At 39.7% G+C, this 20,617-nt stretch overlaps 1 protein-coding gene across 2 annotated transcripts in view; it reads left to right on the top strand.

The window, feature by feature from the left end:
* The window catches only part of EPB41L4A (erythrocyte membrane protein band 4.1 like 4A), a 260,597-nt gene that overhangs the window by 215,472 nt on the left and 24,508 nt on the right, over positions 1–20,617 (top strand). For both annotated transcript variants that reach the window (XM_054487859.2, XM_054487860.2), the window contains 4 exons: positions 3,041–3,124; positions 4,062–4,175; positions 12,857–12,904; positions 13,921–13,998. In XM_054487859.2, the coding sequence (XP_054343834.1) occupies positions 3,041–3,124; positions 4,062–4,175; positions 12,857–12,904; positions 13,921–13,998 (324 nt within the window). The remainder of the gene's footprint in view (positions 1–3,040; positions 3,125–4,061; positions 4,176–12,856; positions 12,905–13,920; positions 13,999–20,617) is intronic.

The following is a 20,617-nucleotide window of genomic DNA, read 5'->3' as shown; positions in this document are numbered from 1 at the left end:
CAATGTTTAGTTCCCACTTGGAAGTGAGAACATGCAGTATCTGGTTTTCTGTTTCTGTGTTAATTCACTTAGGATAATAGCCTCCAGTTGCGTCCATGTTGCTGCAAAGGACATGGTTTCATTCTTTTTTATGGCTGTGTAGTATTCCATGGTGTATATATACCATATTTGCTTTATCCAGTCCACTGTTCATGGTCATCTAGGCTGATTCTATGTTCTTGGTATTGTGAATAGTGCTGCAATGAGCATATAAGTGTATGTGTCTTTTTTTTTTTTTTTTTTTTTGGGATGGAGCCTCGCTCTGTTGCCAGGCTGGAGTGGAGTGGCACCATCTTGGCTCACTGCAACCTCCGCATCCTGGGTTCAAGCGATTCTCCTGCCTCAGCCTCCCAAGTAGCTGGGACTAGAGGCGTGTGCCACCACTCCCAGCTAATTTTTGTATGTTTGGTAGAGATGGGGTTTTACCATGTTGGCCAGGATGGTCTGCATCTCTTCACCTCGGGATCCGCCCGCCTCGGTATCCCAAAGCGCTGGGATTATAGGTGTGAGCCATTGCGCCCGGCCATATGTCTTTTTTTGTAGAATGATTTGTTTCCCTTTGAGTATATATCCAGTAGTGGAATTGTTGGATCAAATGGTGGTTCTGTTTTAAGTTTTTTGAGAAATCTCCAAACTGCTTTCCACAATGGCTGAGCTAATTCATATTTCCACCAACAGTGTATAAGTGTTCCCTTTTTTCCACAGTGTTGCCAACATCTTTATTTTTTGTCTTTTTAATAATAGCTATTCTGACTGGTGGGAGATGGTGTCTCCTTTGATTTTAATTTGCTTTTTTCGAATGATTAATGATGTTGAGCATTTTTTCATGTATTTGTTGGTTTGCATGTATGTCTTCTTTGGAAAAGTGCCTGTTCATGTCCTTTGCCCATTTTTTAATGGCACTGTTTGTTTCATCTTGTTGAATTGTTGAAGTTCCTTATAGATTCTGGATATTAGACCTTTGTCAGATACATAGTTTGTGAATATTTTCTCCTTTTCTGTAGATTGTCTGTTTACTCTGTTGATAGTTTCTTTTGTTGTGCAGAAGCTCTTTAAAGTCTCACTTGTCAGTATTTGGTTTCGTTGCAATTGCTTTTGGGACTTAGTTATGAATTCTTCACCAAGGCTGATGTCCAGAATGATATTTCCTAGGTTTTCTTCTAAGATATATTTTCATAGTTTGAGGTCTTACATTTAAGTTCTTAATCTATCTTGAGTGGATTTTTGTAAATGGTAAAAGGAAGGGGTCCAGTTTCACTCTTCTGCATATGACTAGCCATCCCAGCACCATTTAGGGAGTCCTTTCCCCATTGCTTGTTCTAGTTGCTTTTGTTGAAGATCAGATGGTTGTAGGTGTGTGACTTTGTTTCTGGGTTCTCTATCCTATTGCATTGGTCTTTTTGTCAGTTTTTGCACCATACCATGCTGTTTTTGTTACTGTAGCCTTGTAGTATAGTTTGAAGTCGGGTAGTGTGATGCCTCCAGCTTTGTTCTTTTTGCCTAGAATTGCTTTGACTGGTTGGGCTTTTTTGGAGGGAGGGTTCCATTTTAGAATAGTTCTTTCCTGTGAAAAAATGATGTTGGTAGTTTGATAGGAATAGCATTGCATCTGTATATTGCTTTGGGCTGTATGGCCATTTTAACAATGTTTTTCAATCCCCTTTGCAACCACATTCCTGTGATGATACTGGTACTTGAAGCACCACCAAAGTTTTCCTCTCAAGCTTCAGATGAGAAATACCTTAGGGTGTGAATGCAATTAACTTGTCACCCAGGATTTTATTATTCTTTAACTTTTGTATACTCTCTCAGTTCCTCTTTTATCTCCCTATTTCTTTTCCAGTCTCCCTTCTCCATTCTCTTTGCTTTTTCTGATTTATTGATCACATACACTTTCTACTATTGTATTAAATATCTACCATATTTGTTAATTTTCATCATTTCAAAAAGTAAGCTTTTAATTTGGGAATTGAATCTGTAGAGGTTTTTAGCCTTTATAAAAATAATAAAAAAAACTAAGCCACTATCTACTAATACTATGGGTTATATGCCTCTGTCAGATACATAATTTTATAGGCTTACTTTAATTCCATCATGGATAGTATACTAGGGTGCAAGTCTTTTTTTTTTGTTTTTTAATACCTCGTCATCTTTCCTCTCTCCTCTTTGTTGGCTGTTATAAAGTGCTCCACTATGACCGTATCCTAGGACAGTTATACAGAGGATTCCTCAAAAAGCCAGGGTTAAAAGTGGATTTGGAGTTAAATAGCTCTATCTTTATCTTAAGCTAAGACTCCTGAGGATGTGAGAGGTGGCACACCCCTCCCCACTGGTGCCTGGAGGCTTCTGATTAGTCCCTTCCTCCGTGTCTCCCCAGGGGTTTCTAAGACAATTTATTGAGGGTAGAACAACAACTCAGTTACATTTACATTCTTAGGACTGAAAGATGATACTAGGTCAGGAAATAGCATTTGAAAGTCATTCTGATCTGGAAGGTTGAAGCCAAGATATGGCGGAAGCCGGGAAAAGGTCAGTTTGAGTAGCCTGAACCTGTCGGGGGCTGACCAACCTGTGTGGATTCAGACCTGTGCCTGGAGCCAGGGCTTCTCTGATCACTGTTGTAAAAAGGGAGCCAGGCTGAAGATCCTGGGAAGCCCAGGTCCTTCCTCCTTGGCTTTCTTTTTTTCTTGGCTCTGTGGTTCCCCTTGCTGCCTCTCCTGCAGGTGGACTCTAGAGTTTCTTAACAATTGATGGACCTGGCATCTGTTGACTAAAGCAGTAAAACTAGAAAGAAAGAGGGGGGAAAGACCCAAAGGTACTTGCTGGAGGCAGATTTTTTAGGCAGCAACTTCATGTTCTTTTTAGAGTCACAGGTATAAACAAGCAAATAAGTGTGCACATCTTAACATTTGTTAAAAATTTTACTTAACAAGTATGTGAGTTTACTTTTATTTTCTACTTAATTTATTTCTCATACTTTTTTTTTTTTTTTAAATTAAAGCTTTAAGAAAGCAAAGAATGAAAATAGCCCTGATACCCTAAGAAGCAAATCTCATGCACCATGGGAAGAAAATGGCCCCCAGAGGTAAAGGGAATCATTGTTTTTATAAAGGAGACAGTAGAAAAGGGGTTAGTACTTGCAGCTCATTGAATAAAGGAATCCAGCTGCTGGGTGGCTGATCACAGCTAGCTGTGGATAAAGTGGGCAGACTCTAAATCAATGTGACCCAGGAGGAGAGGGTCTGGGATTTCTGAAGTGGAAATCAACAGTATGTTTTATAACATGAAACTTTTTCCTGGAAAGGCAAAAGGGAAACCTAGGAAATATTATGAAATTGCCTGTAAGGTAATATATTTCTGAAAACTCTAAATGGCATATTAATAATTTGCCCCATTTCATAGTTTTGGTTAAAAACTTAAGTCAAAAACTATAGCTGATGAATAGTGATGCCGGAAGACCTTTATTCCTAAAAAATGGATATGTCTAGTTTATCTCTGGTCACAACTACCAAACCAGTGACAGACCTGTGTTGTAACTTATAGTTCAAATTCTAGCCCTGCCACTTCCTAGCTACTTTATTTGGGCCACTTAACTAAGTAGTCTATATTTCAATTTTTTTCTGTTTAATAGGTTTAATAATTGTACCTTAGTACTGAAGGCTGATATGAAGATTAGCTGAGATAATGAATGTAAAGCCTTTAGCTGAGTCAGTGTTTAGAAAGGAGTAAATTCATCATACGTATGAATTGTTATTGTTATTTGTGTGTGTTCATTTTTTACTGCTGAAGGCTAGTGAGACAAATGGCATTCCTGCAAAATAATGACCTTTATGATTTGATTTGCCAGATCTTACCTCTTTTCCTTCAATAAATCTTGTCTGCAAAGAGAACCACATGCCCCTGGTGCGTGTGCCTCTGGAAGTACCAGCTGTGCAGTTATGAATAACTCTAGGTCTAGGCTGGGGTGTGTGTTCCCCCAGGAACTCTCTGGGCTCTTTTTGACCATTTTTCTTTCTCTCCAGTGGACTCTACAATTCTCCCAGTGACCGCACTAAGTCACCAAAGTTCCCTTACACGCGTCGCCGAAACCCCTCCTGTGGAAGTGACAATGACTCTGTACAGCCTGTGAGGAGGAGGTAAGCGGAACACAATCTCTCTGTTAGCAGCTTTCAACAGAAGCATTTTGTCCCAGGCCTGACTTTATAACAGGTTATTCTTATACCAACATTACTGTTTCTCTCCAAGATAACAGGAAGCTTACTCTTTTTGACATAAAATAAGTTAGGAATCCTGAAGTATTTATCTTAGACAGCCAGAGTTTTAGAGAATAATTTCATAAAATATTGGCAGTAACTTGCTTTCTGTGTTCTATTTATGAATAATGTGTCTAAAAATAGTACATAATATATAATAAAAATATGTATTATATGTAGTATATTACAAAGTAGAGACAGTATATCTTTTTTTTTTTTTGAGACGGAGTTTCACTCTTGTTGCCTAGGCTGGAGTGCAGTGGCACGATCTCGGCTCACTGCAACCTCCTGGGTTCAAGCGATTCTCCTGCCTCAGCCTCCTGAGTAGCTGGGATTACAGGCATGCGCTGCCACACCCGGCTGATTTTTTTGTATTTTTAGTAGAGACGGGGTTTTTCCATGTTGGTCAGGCTGGTCTCAAACTTCCAACCTCAGGTGATCCAGCTGCCTCAGCCTCCCAAAGTGCTGGGATTACAGGTGTAAGCCACTGCGCCCAGCCGAGATAGTATATGTTAATATATAAAACATATTAAGTGTTTCTACCTGAGAAGACAAAACTACACTTAAAGGTAAGTCTTCTTAGCTGAAAAACGCCTTTTAAAGCACAGAAAAAAATGAATCCTGTTACATTTTACCTATATGGGTAGAGTGGTTGAAGGGATAATATTTGTTTGTGTATGCTTAATTTAAAAAGTTCTTAGCTGGAAGTTTTGGACCTCTCTGCAAAGCAGGCTGGGCAGTGTGACAGGTACAAGAGAGGAAGATGTAGAGATGACTCATCAGTGAAATTCTTTTCACTCCTACATGGCAGGGACTGTGTTTTACTTTGAGTACCTGCATAATTGGCATTGTATAAATGACTTTTTCCTTTTTTTGGTTTTTGTGGTTTTTGTTTTGTTTTTGAGATGGAGTCTCGCTCTGATGCCCAGACTGGAGTGCAGTGGCATGATCTTGGCTCACTGCAAACTCTGCCCCCTGGGTTCAAGCGATTCTCCTGCCTCAGCCTCCTGAGTAGCTGGGATTACAGGCATGCACCATCAGGCCTGGCTAATTTTTTTATTTTTAGTAGGGACAGGGTTTCTCCATGTTGGTCTTGAACTCCTAACCTCGTGATCCCCCTGCCTCAGCCTCCCAAAGTGCTGGGATTACAGGCATGAGTCACCGCACCCGGCCTCTTTTTCCTTTTTTTAAAAAATAAAAATGTATAAATTAAAGTAGAGATGGGGTCTCGCTTGCTATGTTGCCCAGGTTGGTCTTGAATTCCTAACCTCAAGCAGTCCTCCCACCTCAGTCTCCCAGTTTGCTGGGATTACAGGCATGAGTCACTGCACCCAGCCCAAATGACTTTTATAATTACAAGAAGTTCAGTTCATGATGTCAGGTAACCATCAAGACTCTTTTTGTGCACACTGCAGGTTTGGAAGCCAAGCCCTTCTTTCACCTATGCCCTAGTTAATACACACTTGCTGGCCTTTTCCTGCTTGATCCCTTTTGCTTCTGCTAGTTTCCCAGAGCTTTGCCCCCAGCTTTCTGAAACCAAGTTCAACTTCACTGAAATCCTTTGATGGTTAAGAAGGGTCTGTATTAACCTTCATGTAGTAGGACTGACATGAGGGGGCTAGATCAGGACCAACAATGATTAGATAGAATAATAGGGTAATAGTAGGCATTTGTTTGGTATTGCCATATTCCCAAGTACTGAGCAAAGTGCTTGCTATATATTATCTCATGTAATCCAGATAATAACCCTTTGGGAAATGGCATTTGTATTCAGGCATGATGTGATTCTAGCAGAGGGGGATTAAGTAGGGAATTGGTGCAAAGGTATAAGTAGGATTGAAGGTGCAAAAAGCAGAGAGTGGTGTAACTCAGAGATCTAGCTGCTTTTACTGCCTCTGGACTGAAGGAATGCAAAGAGAGAAGTGGGTGTTACCTGGAGACCAGAAGCCGCTTCCACCTTTGAGCAGGCAATCCTGAGCCTGTGCTTGCTGCTGACATTGCTGCAGGCACCATGATGGATGCTAGGCAGGGACCGCTCTTGCTGACGTTGCTGGAGGTACCACCACTGTAGCCGAACAAAGAACCCCCACTTCTCAGGAGTGCAAGAGTTGATGCCACAGGTACACCTAGAAGCAAAATCACTTTCCCCATTCTCTGCCTTCAAATCTAACTGGAGTCTCTCTTAACTAGAACCCAGCTGGCAAAGGTGTCCAGGAATATAAAATTTCCAGGCTTTCTATCTCTGCAGTCGAGGGCAGATTATAGATGAGTCAGTAGAGGCTGAGTACCAGTGAAAAATATTCAGCCCAGCATCACCATCTCACTTTTACAGATGAGAAAACTGAGGCTCGGGATGATGGTAGCTTGTCCTCTGTGACACACATGGGATTGGAATCCCAGCCTGTACATCTGAAAAAGGTGGAGATAGTGATAGCCCTCATTTAAATAAACTGTACTTCAGCCCTTACTCAGCTTTCTCCTTGGGAATACCAAGAGTTGGTTCAATTGGGACAATACTTAAAACCAAAGCAACAGCACTGGGAAATACTTTAAAGTGCATTTGTGTGTATTGTGTGTTGAGGCGACATGGGTGGCAGGGATGATTAGAATTTAGCATATATTATTCGTAGATAGAGTTTTATAGTTTTCCACCCTTAATTAATTAGTGCAATTTGTCAGCACTCCCGAAATAAAATAATTACACATGTTGAGCAGATGGTCATTTTAATACATTTGAAAATGAACTTAATTACATTTTCCTAAAATATGCCTAAATTTGCATATTTTCATACAAAATAATTGCTTGAAATAGTTTGCAGCATATACACTCCCAAATCCAGACTTGACTTCTACACTGAGGTTCATTTTCCGCTGGCTTCCTGTGAAACACAGAAGTAATTGTGGAGAGTGGATACAGGATCCTTTCATTGGCATATTCCGGGGGAAGGCTGTTTAAATTTGCTGGGAAGAGAATCTTTTTGCCTGAGCATCCATAGAGCCTTTTGCCTGGTGCACTTACAGGTCTCTTTTGGGGATGTGTGTTTTGAAGCAACGAGCCATTGCTGCATGTTGACATAAAAGGACTAAAGCACATTCTTCTCTGTTTCTTTCCAGTATAAATGCCCTATAAATGTCCTTGTCCTTGTCATTCTTTTTTGTCTTCTCACATATTTACCTTGCACTGAGCACAAATCCCTACATTGCTGGATTAACACTGACATTTAAAATCAAGACATGTCATCAGCATGGAAGAATCTCAAGGACTTAAATTTAATAATAGGAAATTGTATTTTGCTTTGGATACCAGGATAATACATTTTGCAATAGATGTCAAAATTTCCTATTTTGTCAGTTGTTTATCATGAGGTGGATACAAGCTATCAAATTCTGGCCGAGTCCAGAATCGTGATCCTTAACCTTTTTGGGTGGTACTACACTCTGAGATCTGGTGAAATGTTGGATTCATTCCTTAGAGAAAGGCAGGTTCATATTTAAATACATAAAAACATTTTCACATAATTTTCAAAATTTATGGAGACCCTGAAGCCTGCTTGTTTAAACATTCCTATTCTAGAAAAAGCCAGCATATTTCCTGGTAGTACAATATATTTTCACTCCTCAGTTTTCACTTTTACATTAAAAAATGTTTGGGTGCCTGTTGTATGCCATGCAGTGTGCTGCTACCACTAGACAAAGTTGTTGTCCTTTGGGAGCTTAGATGCTGTTAAGGGATAAATATGTGAGTCATAGGAATATATGTGCCATTATGACTTTAATACATAATATGAAGATAAGCTATGTGTTACTTAAGGGAATTTTAAAAACTTTTTATTGAAACCTAGCATGCATACAGAAAAGTACACGTGTCATAAGTGTAACTGCATGATAAGTTTTTATAAATAGATGCCTGTGTAATGAGCACTGTTAGGGGAAGTTTGCTGAATCACTGAGCCAAAGAGGTTGGGGTAGGTTTCCTGAGGATGGATGCATGCGCCAGGATCTGAGATACAAACAGGCTAAAAGAAAGGAGCAATCATACCAGATAGAGGGGCTAGCATGTGCAAAAGCCTTGGGAATGGAAAGAAGCAGGGAACCTTCATGAAAACGAAAAAGGCCAGTGTTTATCAGACTCTGAGAGTGAATAAAAATGTGTTAGAAATGAGCATAGAGAGAAAGATGGGATCAGACCTTACAGCCCACCTGGACTTTGTTCAGGATTTTGGTCCTTAGAGCAGTGGTTTTTTACAGGAAGTATAATAACATCACATTTGTGTTTGTACAGATGACCCTCACTGTCCTGTGGAGAAATGGTGAAAGAGGGTAGTAGCAGAAGACCAGGCGGCAGGCTATTGTCCGAGTCCTAGCAATAGAGAATGGGAGCATGGACCAAGGTGATGATGTGGAAATATAAAGAAGTAGATGGTTTCAGTAGCCAGTAGGAGGTAAAATTGGTAGGAGAATCAGTATGAGGGGTGGAGGAGGGGGAGCTGTCCAGAATGAAACCCAGGCTTGTTCAGTTTTTTGAATTCGATGTGTTGCGTAGAAGTAGAATCATCAGGACTTTACAGGCTTGAAAGATACAATTGCCAGTTTAGTTTCTGATACCCTGAATTTATGGTACTTCTGAGAAGTCCAAGTGCAGGATTCACGTGGGTTGTTGAATGTAAGTCAGGAGCTACATTTGCTTTATGGACTGAAATATAATCTTAAGTATGTTACTTGAAATATAGAGATTAGGTTATTTAGGTGGATAATATAGATAGAATGCAAAAAGACAAAGCCAATGACAGAGCTGTAAGAAGCTCCAGCATTTGGTTTAATTGAAGATTAACTGGTAAAGGAGAAAGAGAAATTGTGGCTATGGAAAAATCAAGAGAGTGAAAATTTGCATTCCAAATGTCTCCCTTCTCTCTTCATTCCCAGAATGCTAGAATCCAGGCTTATATTACCTAGGCAGAAAATTAGAGAATCCCTTTGTAAGAAATGGACAGGGACAAGAGAAAAGACTATGGATACTAGCTTTCAAAGCATCTTCCATTGAAATGGTTATATCTCCCAGGCATGAGACTAGAGAATCCCACTGCAGGAAATGGACCAGGTACAAGAGAAAAGACTTACATATACTTACTTTCAAAGGATCATCCAATGAAATGATTGAGGCTGCCCTCATATTCCTGTGAGGCCATTAATTAACATGCACTGCACCATCCAAAGGGCTGCAGTCATTTTAACACTTACTGCTTGAATAGGAAGAGAGAGCTGTGAACGCCTGCATTTGAGCATTGCTTCTGTCTAGAAAGGCAGAGACTAAAACAAACAAATGGGGTGTAGGGTGGGGTTGGGGGCATTCTCACAGGAAACAGACAATATAAGAAATAAAAATTTCTAAAAAACTATTTAGAAAGATGAAAAAATATAAACATGAATTTCTATCAATACAAAGGTAAGAACTAATAAATAAGAGTTATTGGGCTTCAAATTAGTGTGGCAGAATTTAAAATAATCAGTAAAATATTTGGAAGATAACATTAAGAAAATCTTCCCCAAAACGGAACCAAAAAACCCACAATAAAACGAATGTATGGAAATAAGAATAATAAAATTATCAAACGTAGATATCAAACATTCAACTAATACAATTTCTAAGAAAAAAGAACAGAGAAAACATAGGAGAGGAAACTATTAAAGAAACAGCAAAGCAAATATTCTGGAACTGAAGGATGTGACATTATAGAGAAGAACCCACTGAGCATTTGACATAATCGATTGAAAAGTTAGATTGATTCGAAGGTTCATTATAACTAAATTTCAAAACATTATAGATTAACAAAGAATTCTAAAGATTTGGAGGGGGCATGGGAATATGGGAGAGAAAAAAATGTCCATGTACAAATGGTGACAAATCAAAATGACATTGGGAGCCAGGTACGGTGGCTCACGCCTGTAATCCCAGCACTTTGGGAGGCCGAGGTGGGCCGATCACCTGAGGTCAGGAGTTCAAGACTAGCCTACCCAACATGGTGAAACCCTGTCTCTACTAAAAATACAAACTAGCCAGGCATGGTGGTGCATACCTGTAATCCCAGCTAGGGTGGAGGCTGAGGCAGGAAAATCACTTGAACTCGGGAGGCGGAGGTTGCAGTGAGCTGAGATCGCGCGACTGTACTCCAGGTTGGGCCACAAGAGTGAAACTCCGTCTCAAAAAAAAAAAAAAAAAAAAAAAAAAAATTGGGCTGCTTAACAGTAATATCAGAGGAAGAAGGCAAAGAAGTATTACCTTCAGAAGTCTGAAAGATTATTTTCAGTTTAGGAGTCTATGCCCAGATAACCATAATTGTTTGTATAGAATAAAGACATTTTCAGAAATTTTGGGTTCCAAAAAAGTGTATCTGTCATGCAAATTTTTCTGATAGCAACTAAAAGATACACTTTACCAAAACCCAGACAAGTAGCCAAAAGACCTGGAGATGTAGGGTCCATCATACCAAGAAGCAAAAGGAGTTCCTTGGATCATGGTAAACGGGAGTTAGTCAAAGGTCCAGGTATGAGCAGAAGGGCAGAGGGCTCCAGGAGGGATATAAATGGAACTTGCAGATTACCTGAGTATCCATCCATAGCAGGAGTTTTGCAGTTCTCTCAGAGTTTGAAGAATTAGTGATAAACAAAAGAACCCTAAGCAAGTGATACGTACATGGAAAACTTAGGCAAGTATCTGCTCTTAGAAAATTTAAAACCTACAAAAGAATGGAGTCATATTCCTGGAACACTATTTAGATCATCTGTGACCAATTTCGGTATAATTGTGTTTATGCTAAATAGTGACCCCAAAATTTGATGTAAGAACAGGGACCACATATTGCTGTTAATGTTATTTGATATAAGTGTGTTGGAGTGTTGGAGGAAATGGGGTAACATGAGCCGTACATTAAAGAGATCAGAATGGGAAGGTGCTAGATTACAGACTGTAAGGAAGTGGAGCATGGGGCATAGACACCACTCTCCAAAAGTTTGGCTTTGAAGGAGAGAGGAGAGACTGGGCAGATGAAGGGGGATGTGGACTCAAAGTAGGTCTATGTTTGTTTAAACAGTAGAGACTTGAAAAAGTTAATAGCTTGTAAAAAGAGTCTGCTAGACGGGCAAGGTGACTATGTGTGAGAGGTGGGAGGGTAGTTAATGAAAGTCATTGAAAAGACACGGGATGATGGGACCCACAAAGCACTGGTGGAGGGACTGACCTTGGTAGTAAGGATAAATCCATAAATAACAGAGAGGAAGATATTGGTAAGTTTTAATTTTTGGTAGCAGGAAGATGAAAGAGTTCCATCTGGAGGCTACTTTTTCCTTCAGAAGGAGAAAACAAAGTCATTTGCTGAAACAGGGATACTGTGGGTCACAGGGTTGCAGGGTGAAGAGTTTGAAACTGCTTTGTACTTACATCTGTGAAAAGTGGCGGGATTGCTGAACCGTGGTGTGGCCCCACTTTAGGTTTGTGAACATGGATTTGTAGTGTAATATGCCCCTTTTGTGTGACTCCTTCCAGCACTGCTCAGCCAGCTGTTTAGGACTGATCCAGAAAACGTGCATAGTTGGATTCACCCATGCCTGGGATTTTGCCAAAAAGATGGAATGAAAAACAGAATTGATGAACATGTTGAGTACCAGCATGCATGTTATTGAAATGATGGATTAGGAAATCGAAGCTGAGTACAGAAGACAGTGAAGAGAAGTGAAGAGCTGGTGGAGAGTAGCCAGCTCAATAGATAGTCTTACTGGGGTCAAAGAAAAGGAAGAATGGAAATAGTTGAATAAGCAATGACAGCTTATCTTGGTTGAGTGCTAACAATGGCCCAGATCCTATTGTATGCATTTTAAATATATTAATTCATTTTATCCTTTAGAGCAGACTTTAAAGGAGATTCTATTAAAGGTGAGTTACTGAGTAGAAAAGTAACTTATTTAAATCTCATAATTCATCAGTAGAGAAGACGGGATTCACATTCATGTTGTCTGGCTCTAGAGCCAGCACCTTTAACCAGGATACCCCATTGAAGCTATTTGAAAGTAAATGGGGAGTGGTAAACAGGAAGAAGAGGAGATTGTGGTAAGAGAGCAAAGTGTATGGAGGTGGTTACAGATGATAAAGTCCTAAGTATGAGGTAGGTTGCTGAGTTGAAGTGGAGGAGATTATGAGAGAAGAGATAAAGAGAATTTGGAGCCTCAGGGTATGGGAAAGGGCATCCAAGTGAGATGATGTCAGTTCCACTATGGCAGAAATCAGCTTGGAGGATTGCAGTTCTGAAACTGCAGACTAACCTCATCATTGGATTAATGGAATTCGGACGGTTTGCAGGTCCCACTAGAGTGAGGCCAGGTGATGTTATTAACATTATATTTCTGGGACGTGTCGTATGTAGGGTTAGGCATATACATATGACTTAAATGTTTGGCAAATGAATGAATGTATGACAAATATGTATTAACTGAAGTGAAACTCATTTTGGTATGCTTTCCTTAGCCAATTGATAATCTCCTGTTTTCTTAAATGTCTTTATTTGTTTTCACAGGAAAGCCCATAACAGTGGTGAAGATTCAGATCTTAAGCAAAGGAGGAGGTAAAAAAACAAAAATGGAAGGAGAGTCAGAGGGAAGAAGGGTTAGCAGATTTAGAAATGCTCAGAGTTGAGGAAAGAGTGGGGGTATTATTATTTTTTTATTTTTTTTACTTTCAAAAACCAGTTTGTCTTCAGCTGATACCCAGTCTTCCATTCTGTTGCATCCTAAGACTGTGCTGTTTCCTGCTCCTTTGTGTCTTAGAGGAGCTGTCTTATTTATCTATTGCCATATTATAAACCACTGCAGAACTCAGTGGCTTAAAGCAGCAACAACTGTATTTATCTAGTATAATTCTGTCCATTGAACAGGCAGCTTTTTAGCTCGTCTTGTTCACGATTTCATGAGGCTGTGGTCAGATGACAGCTGAGGTTGTGTTATCCAGGGGACCTTTCTTTTTCATGTTGGCATCTTGGCAGAAAGGCTGGAGGCCTGGGACCTCTCTGCATAGTTTCTCCACCTGGCTAGCTTGCACTTCTGTAGACACTTCTTTTACACTTCTTTAGGCTGGGAGGAAGCAGAAGCTACCAGTCTGTTAAGGGGCTAGTCCTGGAACTGACATAGTATCCCTTCCACCTCATTCTATTGGTAAAATCAGTCACAAGACCAGTGTAAATTCAGAGGCTAGGGAAATAAACTCTACCTCTCTCAGTGGGGCGGATGGGAGGGTTACAAGATTTTGTGTCCATATTTAGTCCACCACCGACTTACGGCTTTGCCATGTCAGAGTTCTGTTGGAAGTGACTGATTTTGCGGTCCTTTCTGGGAACATACTGACATTCACCTTAATCGGTTTTTATATTTCCCCTGCATTGCCATTTCCCTGAGCTATAGACTCAGTCAGATGTCTTACTGAGCTCAGAAACACTGACTTGGAGAGGGATAATACAGCTCTTGATGTTTGGATTGATAATTTTACTGCAAAATGAATTCCAGAGGACCAATATAAACCTTTCTGAAGTTTTTCATGAGTTATAAACATGTGTTTTTTCTTTTGTTCTTACCATTTTGTCTTCAGGTCACGTTCACGCTGTAACACCAGCAGTGGTAGTGAATCAGAAAATTCTAATAGAGAACACCGGAAAAAGAGAAACAGGTAATATCTCAATATTATAATTAACTGGCACTCTGAAATCAGAGGCTGCCCTTGGTGGTAGAAACTGAGTGTCCTTTGTAAGTCTCTTTTTTCCATCTGAGTCTGAGAAGCAGTCTGGCACTATTTTGAAGCACTTAGTTTAGGAAACTTTAGCTCTTTGAGTGGAGTTTTCTTATCTTCACAATAAGATGATTAAACAACTTGACAATGAGGTCCCTTCTTGTGTGTGTGTGTGTGTGTTTTTTAAAAAGATGATTCTGTATATAGCTACAATGTGTAGTGAATTTCTCTAAGGCTGTTAAGAAAGTTTACCATTGGTAGAGAGATTTCTCCCTGAACTATCTTTTCAATGGCATTACTATATTTTACCCAACCAAAAATAACTCATTGTTTCTTAGATTCTGCGGTTTCAGGCTCCTGTATATGTATGTGCTAATAATATGTGCATTTACTCATCTGTGTGTGCCTGACATTCCATATATGTAAGATACATTTTTAAGAGATTTTTAATCACATCATTTGACATGTAATCAGTATTAGTGGTGGCTTAATGCATTTATCAGTTATCCCTAGTTCCAAAATATGCACTCGAAAACAAGAAGTATTTGTGTCATTAATGAAAAGAGCACCTTGGGAGTCAGAGGGATTTGGTTGCCAGTCATGCCAGTTGTTAACCCAGTGGTTCTCAACTGGGGGGAGTTTTGTCCTCCCTGCCTTCTCCCCAAGGACATTTGGCAATGTCCAGAGTCATTTTTTATTGTGACAATTGGGTAGGGGGATTGCAACTGGCCAGGGATGCTGCTAAACATCCTACGATGCACAGGACAGGCCCTGGCAACAAATAAGTACCTAGTACAAAAACATATCAGTAGTGCCACTGTTGAGAAACCTGTTTTCACCTAATGCGGACCTCTGGCCTGGTTGCTTTACTTTTCTGGGTTATCTTTTTCTTTTCTGAAAAATGAGGAAGGCCAGTTGCGGTGGCTCACGCCTGTAATCCCAGCACTTTGGGAGGCCAAGGCAGGCAGATCATCTGAGGTTGGGAGTTCGAGACCAGCCTGACCAACATGGAGAAACCCCGTCTCTACTAAAAATACAAAATTAGCTGGGCATGGTGGCGCATGCCTGTAATCCCAGCTACTTGGGAGGCAGAGGCAGGAGAATCGCTTGAACCCAGGAGGTGAAGGTTGCAGTGAGCTGAGACTGTGCCATTGCGCTCCAGTGTGGGCAACAAGAGGGAAACTTCATCTCACACAGAAAAAAAAAAGAAAGAAAGAAAGAAAAATGAGGAAGTTGGATTGGATAATCTCCAAGGTCTTTCTTTAATGCTTAGAACCCTTGTGCTTGGCACAAATTGAATTAGTGGTCCTCTAACTACAAAGCCTGTGTAATAATAGCCCAGACAGCATTGTAAGAGTGGACATTTTTTTAGGAAAGCATTCTATGTGGAGCCTTCTGAGGCTAGAATTACACTAGACAGATGGGAGATCTGAATGTGTTATGACACCTTTCTCAAATGAATGATTTCAGTTTCTTCTTTGAAAACCCACGTGTGGGAGGTAGCTCCTTCTTAAGTACCCTCTTTCTGATCAAAAATTCAGTATTTCTGCACAAACAACACAAAACAAAGCAAAAATACCCACTTATTTTCTTATTTAACACTTTTTATTTATCAAGCCAGTATCTTAAGTCTGTTTCTGTTTTACCTAATATATTCTAAATTGTGCCCGTAAGTGTTCTTTTCTCAACTCTTCAGAAGGTGGCCCATTTAAAAACATTTTTGTTGGGGCCAGAATTGCTCACAGTACCATTTGCTACTGAAAATGAAACACTAGTGAAAGGTTGCCATCAAATAATTAAATTGCTCATATTGATCTGGTTGCACTGGCTTTAATATTTCTTGTAGGTATTTTCTCCCTTAAGAGTTTCTTCCCCCTTTTCCCTGGACAGATTAGATTGGCTTTCTTTGTACTGTGTAAAAAGTATATTTTAGAATAACAGTGATTCTGAATGTTTAATGTGCTTTGTAAGGCTAGTAATGAGAAATAGCTTTCAAAACAAATTCCGACACGTTTCATGCAAAAAATCCAACAGGCTTTCACAATCATTTATGCTACGTATAGAAATATTGCTCTAGGAATACCTAAGTTGCCTATGTCTGTAGAAGATGTGGTGTAAAGTCTGCCTGTCAGTAGCATAGCAAAAAGTGGGCAGAGGAAGAAATATAGCTTTCAGTTCTGATCCCCATCACTGCAAATTCTGGTGCAACAGGTGACTGTACAGAGAAAGAGGGTGGAAACTCATTGTGCTGTCTGTCTCTTGGTGCCACTTACCTACTATACTGTGCTGCTGCCAACCCCTCCATCCCATCATTAGCCTCTTAAATTTTGCCAGAACTCACTCATCCCACATGAGGATGCATGGGTCTGGATATTTCATCTGCAGCCCTGCAGTCTCTTCAGCCTCATTCGTCCTTGCTTTTCTTGGCTGACAGTGTGATCCAGCCAGTTCTCAGCACTGTCCTTTGTGCTTTTACTACAGCACTCCGGTAACCCTATAATGGGGCAAACAGAATCTTGTACATGCTGATGTTCTACCTCTTGCCCATAAGGTCTCTAAACTCAGCCCCAGGATGCTTCGTTACTTTCCAACAAGAGCCTGCACCCTGATGGACCCTGCTTTCCTGTCTCTAGGAAACTGTAGCCTATGGAGAGGGACAACTACCGGGCAAATTTGCTTTTTAGAACCTCTTTTGGAGCCCGTGATGTGTCCATTGGAACTCTGGACAGAGTCACTTTTACTTTCTGGAAGTTGCATGTGGTCTTTGGGATGTTGCTCCCTCTGCTACTCCTTCTTGCAGGATTTTTTTTTTTTTTTTAAACATAAATGAGGTCTTTTCTGTTAGGCATGAGGCCCCTCCATGGAAATATTGTTTTCTTTTTTCCATGAAGTCAACCCATTGGAGCATAAGCTGCTTTACTGTTTCCATGGATAACCATTTAAACATTTCTCATTTTGTGTGAAGAGAAACAAAAGTTAATAAAACAATGTTTATGAATCAACTTTACCCAAAACAGGCTTTTGACAACCATTAAATTTTAAAAAAATAATAATCCACACCAGCTCTGGAAGGCTAATGTTAGAAGCAAAGATTTTTGTTTAGTTTCAATTTTAGGAAAATATAACTGCAAATAACCACCCCATCTGTCTGTCACATTTGGGTCCAGACCTAACAAGGCTCGGTTAGTAAGGGCTCTTGTGTTAATTGTGCCCTAACTCTAGGGCTTCATCCTACTGTGTTTCCGAGAACACCAGAGTAATTCACCCTGCTTCTTTATTTGGGACATCGTTTATGTTTTCCCTTACCCTTTCCACTTTATTATTTCTTTACTGTTCTCATAAGCTGGTTGGGTATCCTACAGCTTTCTAGGTTTTGAGATTTGAGATGATAATTTTTCACTCTCTTTTTATAACCAGATAGAAGTTGGAGGCACAGTTTTTTGTTATAACATTTAAGATGACAGAAAGTTCTTATTTCTCCTTTTAGTTTGTCTACTATATCCTCATCTCCGTCTCCATTCTCTTGCTTCACTTTTCACTTTTTGTATCATGTTATTCTCACCCAGTTCCTTTCTGTTTCCTGGGCTTCCTTTCCAGTCTTTTTTCTTTCTTCTGTTTCCTCTGAATTCCCTGTCTCCCTAGGAGCCAATGGTATGAGACAGAATAATCTGAGGACTTGGGACTGGGTCTCGGTTCTGCTGTGTGCTGATATTTGACCTTGGGCAACTTGTATAACCAATTCAAGTATTAGTTTTCTTCTGTTTAAAGTTGGCGGGGAGTGGGGGGAGGTGTGCTATAACAACTGATCTATTTTGTTGAATGAGTTACTGTAAAGATCAAATGAAATGTAAGAAGTGAGAGCACTTTGAAGTACAGAGCCACGTAGTCCTATACCCACTTCCACAGTTACTCACTGCTGCAGCATCTCCTATTCTCTCCTCCATCCTCTTCCAGCCTTTTTTAACTTTTCTTTTGGTCCTATCTTTCATTCTCCCACCTTTCCTAACTTTATACCTTTGGTTATTTTTACACCAGGATTCTTAACTTCTGATTCATGGGTAGGTGCTGGGGGTTTCATAACCCAATGAAATTGTATGTTAAATTGTATGTAAAATTGTATGTGGGCGTCAAGTGTGTAGTTTTCTAAAGATAGGGTCTGTAGTTTTTACCAGATTCATAAGGGGGCGTTTATGTAACCTCCCCCTTAAAACTTACAAAGTTTTATGATCTAAATAGTGAAGGATTACATTGTTACTGGGAAATGAAATTGGTGTTTCAATTCACTGGTAGAATTAAAAACTAAAATGCCTAAACTTTCTTTAGAGATTACTTTGCTATACTGATTTGTGAAACAGTTGATTCTATTGAATTCTTGAAGTTGGGAGCTTACCTAGTACACGGCACTATAAAGTTAATCTACGTGAATATTAGATTCTATTAGTTAGAATTTTGAATCTCATCCCTGAGATCAGAAGGGCCAGCAGCTCACTTATTGCTATAGGTTTGAGACCATGGGCCATGTGCTGGACTTGCCCAGGGTGTAGGATGAAGGAGGACCTCGCAAGTAGACTTAGGAGAGTGAAACCTTTCGTGAACTAGCTTTACCTGGATATGTCTTAAGCTTAATAAAATATCCTTGACATTCAAGGAAAAGGTTCTACAAAATATCCTTTGTGCTATTGATGAAAATCAGCAGTCCTTTGAGCATTCACTGAGGAGAATCTTTGAATTACTCAGTCATTCATTAACTTTGATGTGTTTCTAGGCTCTTAGAATTTTGAAGTGGGAGATGTGGAGGAGTGGGTGACATGAAATAGTCTGGTGTGTTTTTTTCCATCAGCATAAAAGTAGAAATAACTTGGGAGCCTACCAAGTATTAAAACAGTAAGAGAAATGAGAGAAGCCTAGGGTAATAGTAGAACTAGAAGAAATTGACAACAGGGGACTATTTGAACGTTTCCCTAATTTTATTCTAGGATGTTTGCATCATAAACATGAGTCATGTATGTCAGTGTCAGGTTGTATGTGTGTGTACATATGTACATGCAAATCTGGGAGCCTGTACTATTAAATTGAACCCACTTTGAAGAGTTCTGTGGCTTTGAACTGATTACTTTACCCTGTGAATCTTCATTTCTCACATGCAAAGTGGAATAATACCTGACCTGCCTACCTCACTAGAGGTTTATGAAGATCCAGGAGATAATAGATGTGCTTTGAAAAGTAGAAAGGGCCCTGCACAGGCAAGTTCTGTTAAATTGATAACATCCGGCACTGCTCAGTATTATCTGAAGTTCCTGCGGGATCTGTAAAATGGGGACCAGCTCCCTTGAACAAAAAATAAGTCAGCGTTTTCTAACATGAATTTGTTCTGGCATGAATGTTGCTAGTTTCTCCCTAACAACATTAGGGTCTTTTAGATGTCTTTTAGGGTCTACCAGATGTCTATAGTATCTAAATAGTAGATTAAGACAGATTTAAATATTTTAATTATGTTCCATAAGGTCTTTTATATTGTTTTTCTAAAATGAAGAAGCACATTTCTGTGTGAGAAATTTGGCACTGTAAGAGGGACAATATATCTGACTAGGGCAAATCTAGAAGATCACAATTTTGGTAGGATTTTGTTTTGGGAGTGGTAAAGAAGAACTTTATTGTCCCTGTACCCTAGGGAAAAAATATATTTGGGATGTTAGCAAACTTAAACTGATGGGCATTTCTTCCGTGTTGCTTGAAAATAGGTAACCGCTTCCTTGCCAGGAACTGCCTACTGTCCTGCCCCTGATTTAGGGGCTGCAAACAAGGTAAAAATTTTGGGTACGGAGAGAAGAGTTCATACAAAGCTAGTGGAAACAGACAGTGTTCACCATACTGCAGATGCAAGGGTTTGTGATTTCTACTTTAATAGGATATATCAAGATTTAGACATTTGATATGGTTGATTTAGGGCGTCCAGAGTATGATCAAGGTTGACAGAGATGACTGTGGAAGGACAAAGCCGCAGCAACTGAGGAATGCTGTTACATTACTGAGTGAGGGCAAAATAGGTTAAACATTCATGAAAACAGGAGAGTTTGAAAGGGAAATTGCGCCAGAGGTAGCCCGTTGTAGTAGTGGGAGCATAAGGAATAAGTGGAAGAGACAGAAGTACCTTTAAGAGCAAATGAGAATAATTTATTGATGGTAGAGGCAGTGGGAAAAGCAAATGAACTTTTTGCTTGCTGGTCTTAAGGGAGTATGTCGACACATGACTGGAACCAACATAAATTTCCCTAGGGAAAAAAAACTAGAAAAAAAAAAGATTGCTTTATAGCAGATGATCCAAAAAAAATGAGTACAGTTGATGAGAAACACAAGTTCACAGTCAGTTGGGACCTGCAGATTTAATTTTGGCAATGGAGGGGCCATATGAAGCAATTGTCTGGAATGTTATGCTATAGTTGAAGAGTATAAGTTTCTTTCAGTGTGTCTGTCTGGTTTGGAAATAAAATACAAATAGAGAAACATCAAGTTTTAAACCTAGAAAGGATCTTTGCCATAATTTTATATATGAAGAACC

Source organism: Pongo pygmaeus, chromosome 4, assembly GCF_028885625.2.
Source record: "Pongo pygmaeus isolate AG05252 chromosome 4, NHGRI_mPonPyg2-v2.0_pri, whole genome shotgun sequence".
In the NCBI taxonomy this organism is placed as follows: Eukaryota; Metazoa; Chordata; class Mammalia; order Primates; family Hominidae; genus Pongo; species Pongo pygmaeus.
The sequence above is the reverse complement of the archived record's forward strand: the minus strand, read 5'-3'. Positions and strand labels throughout refer to the sequence as shown.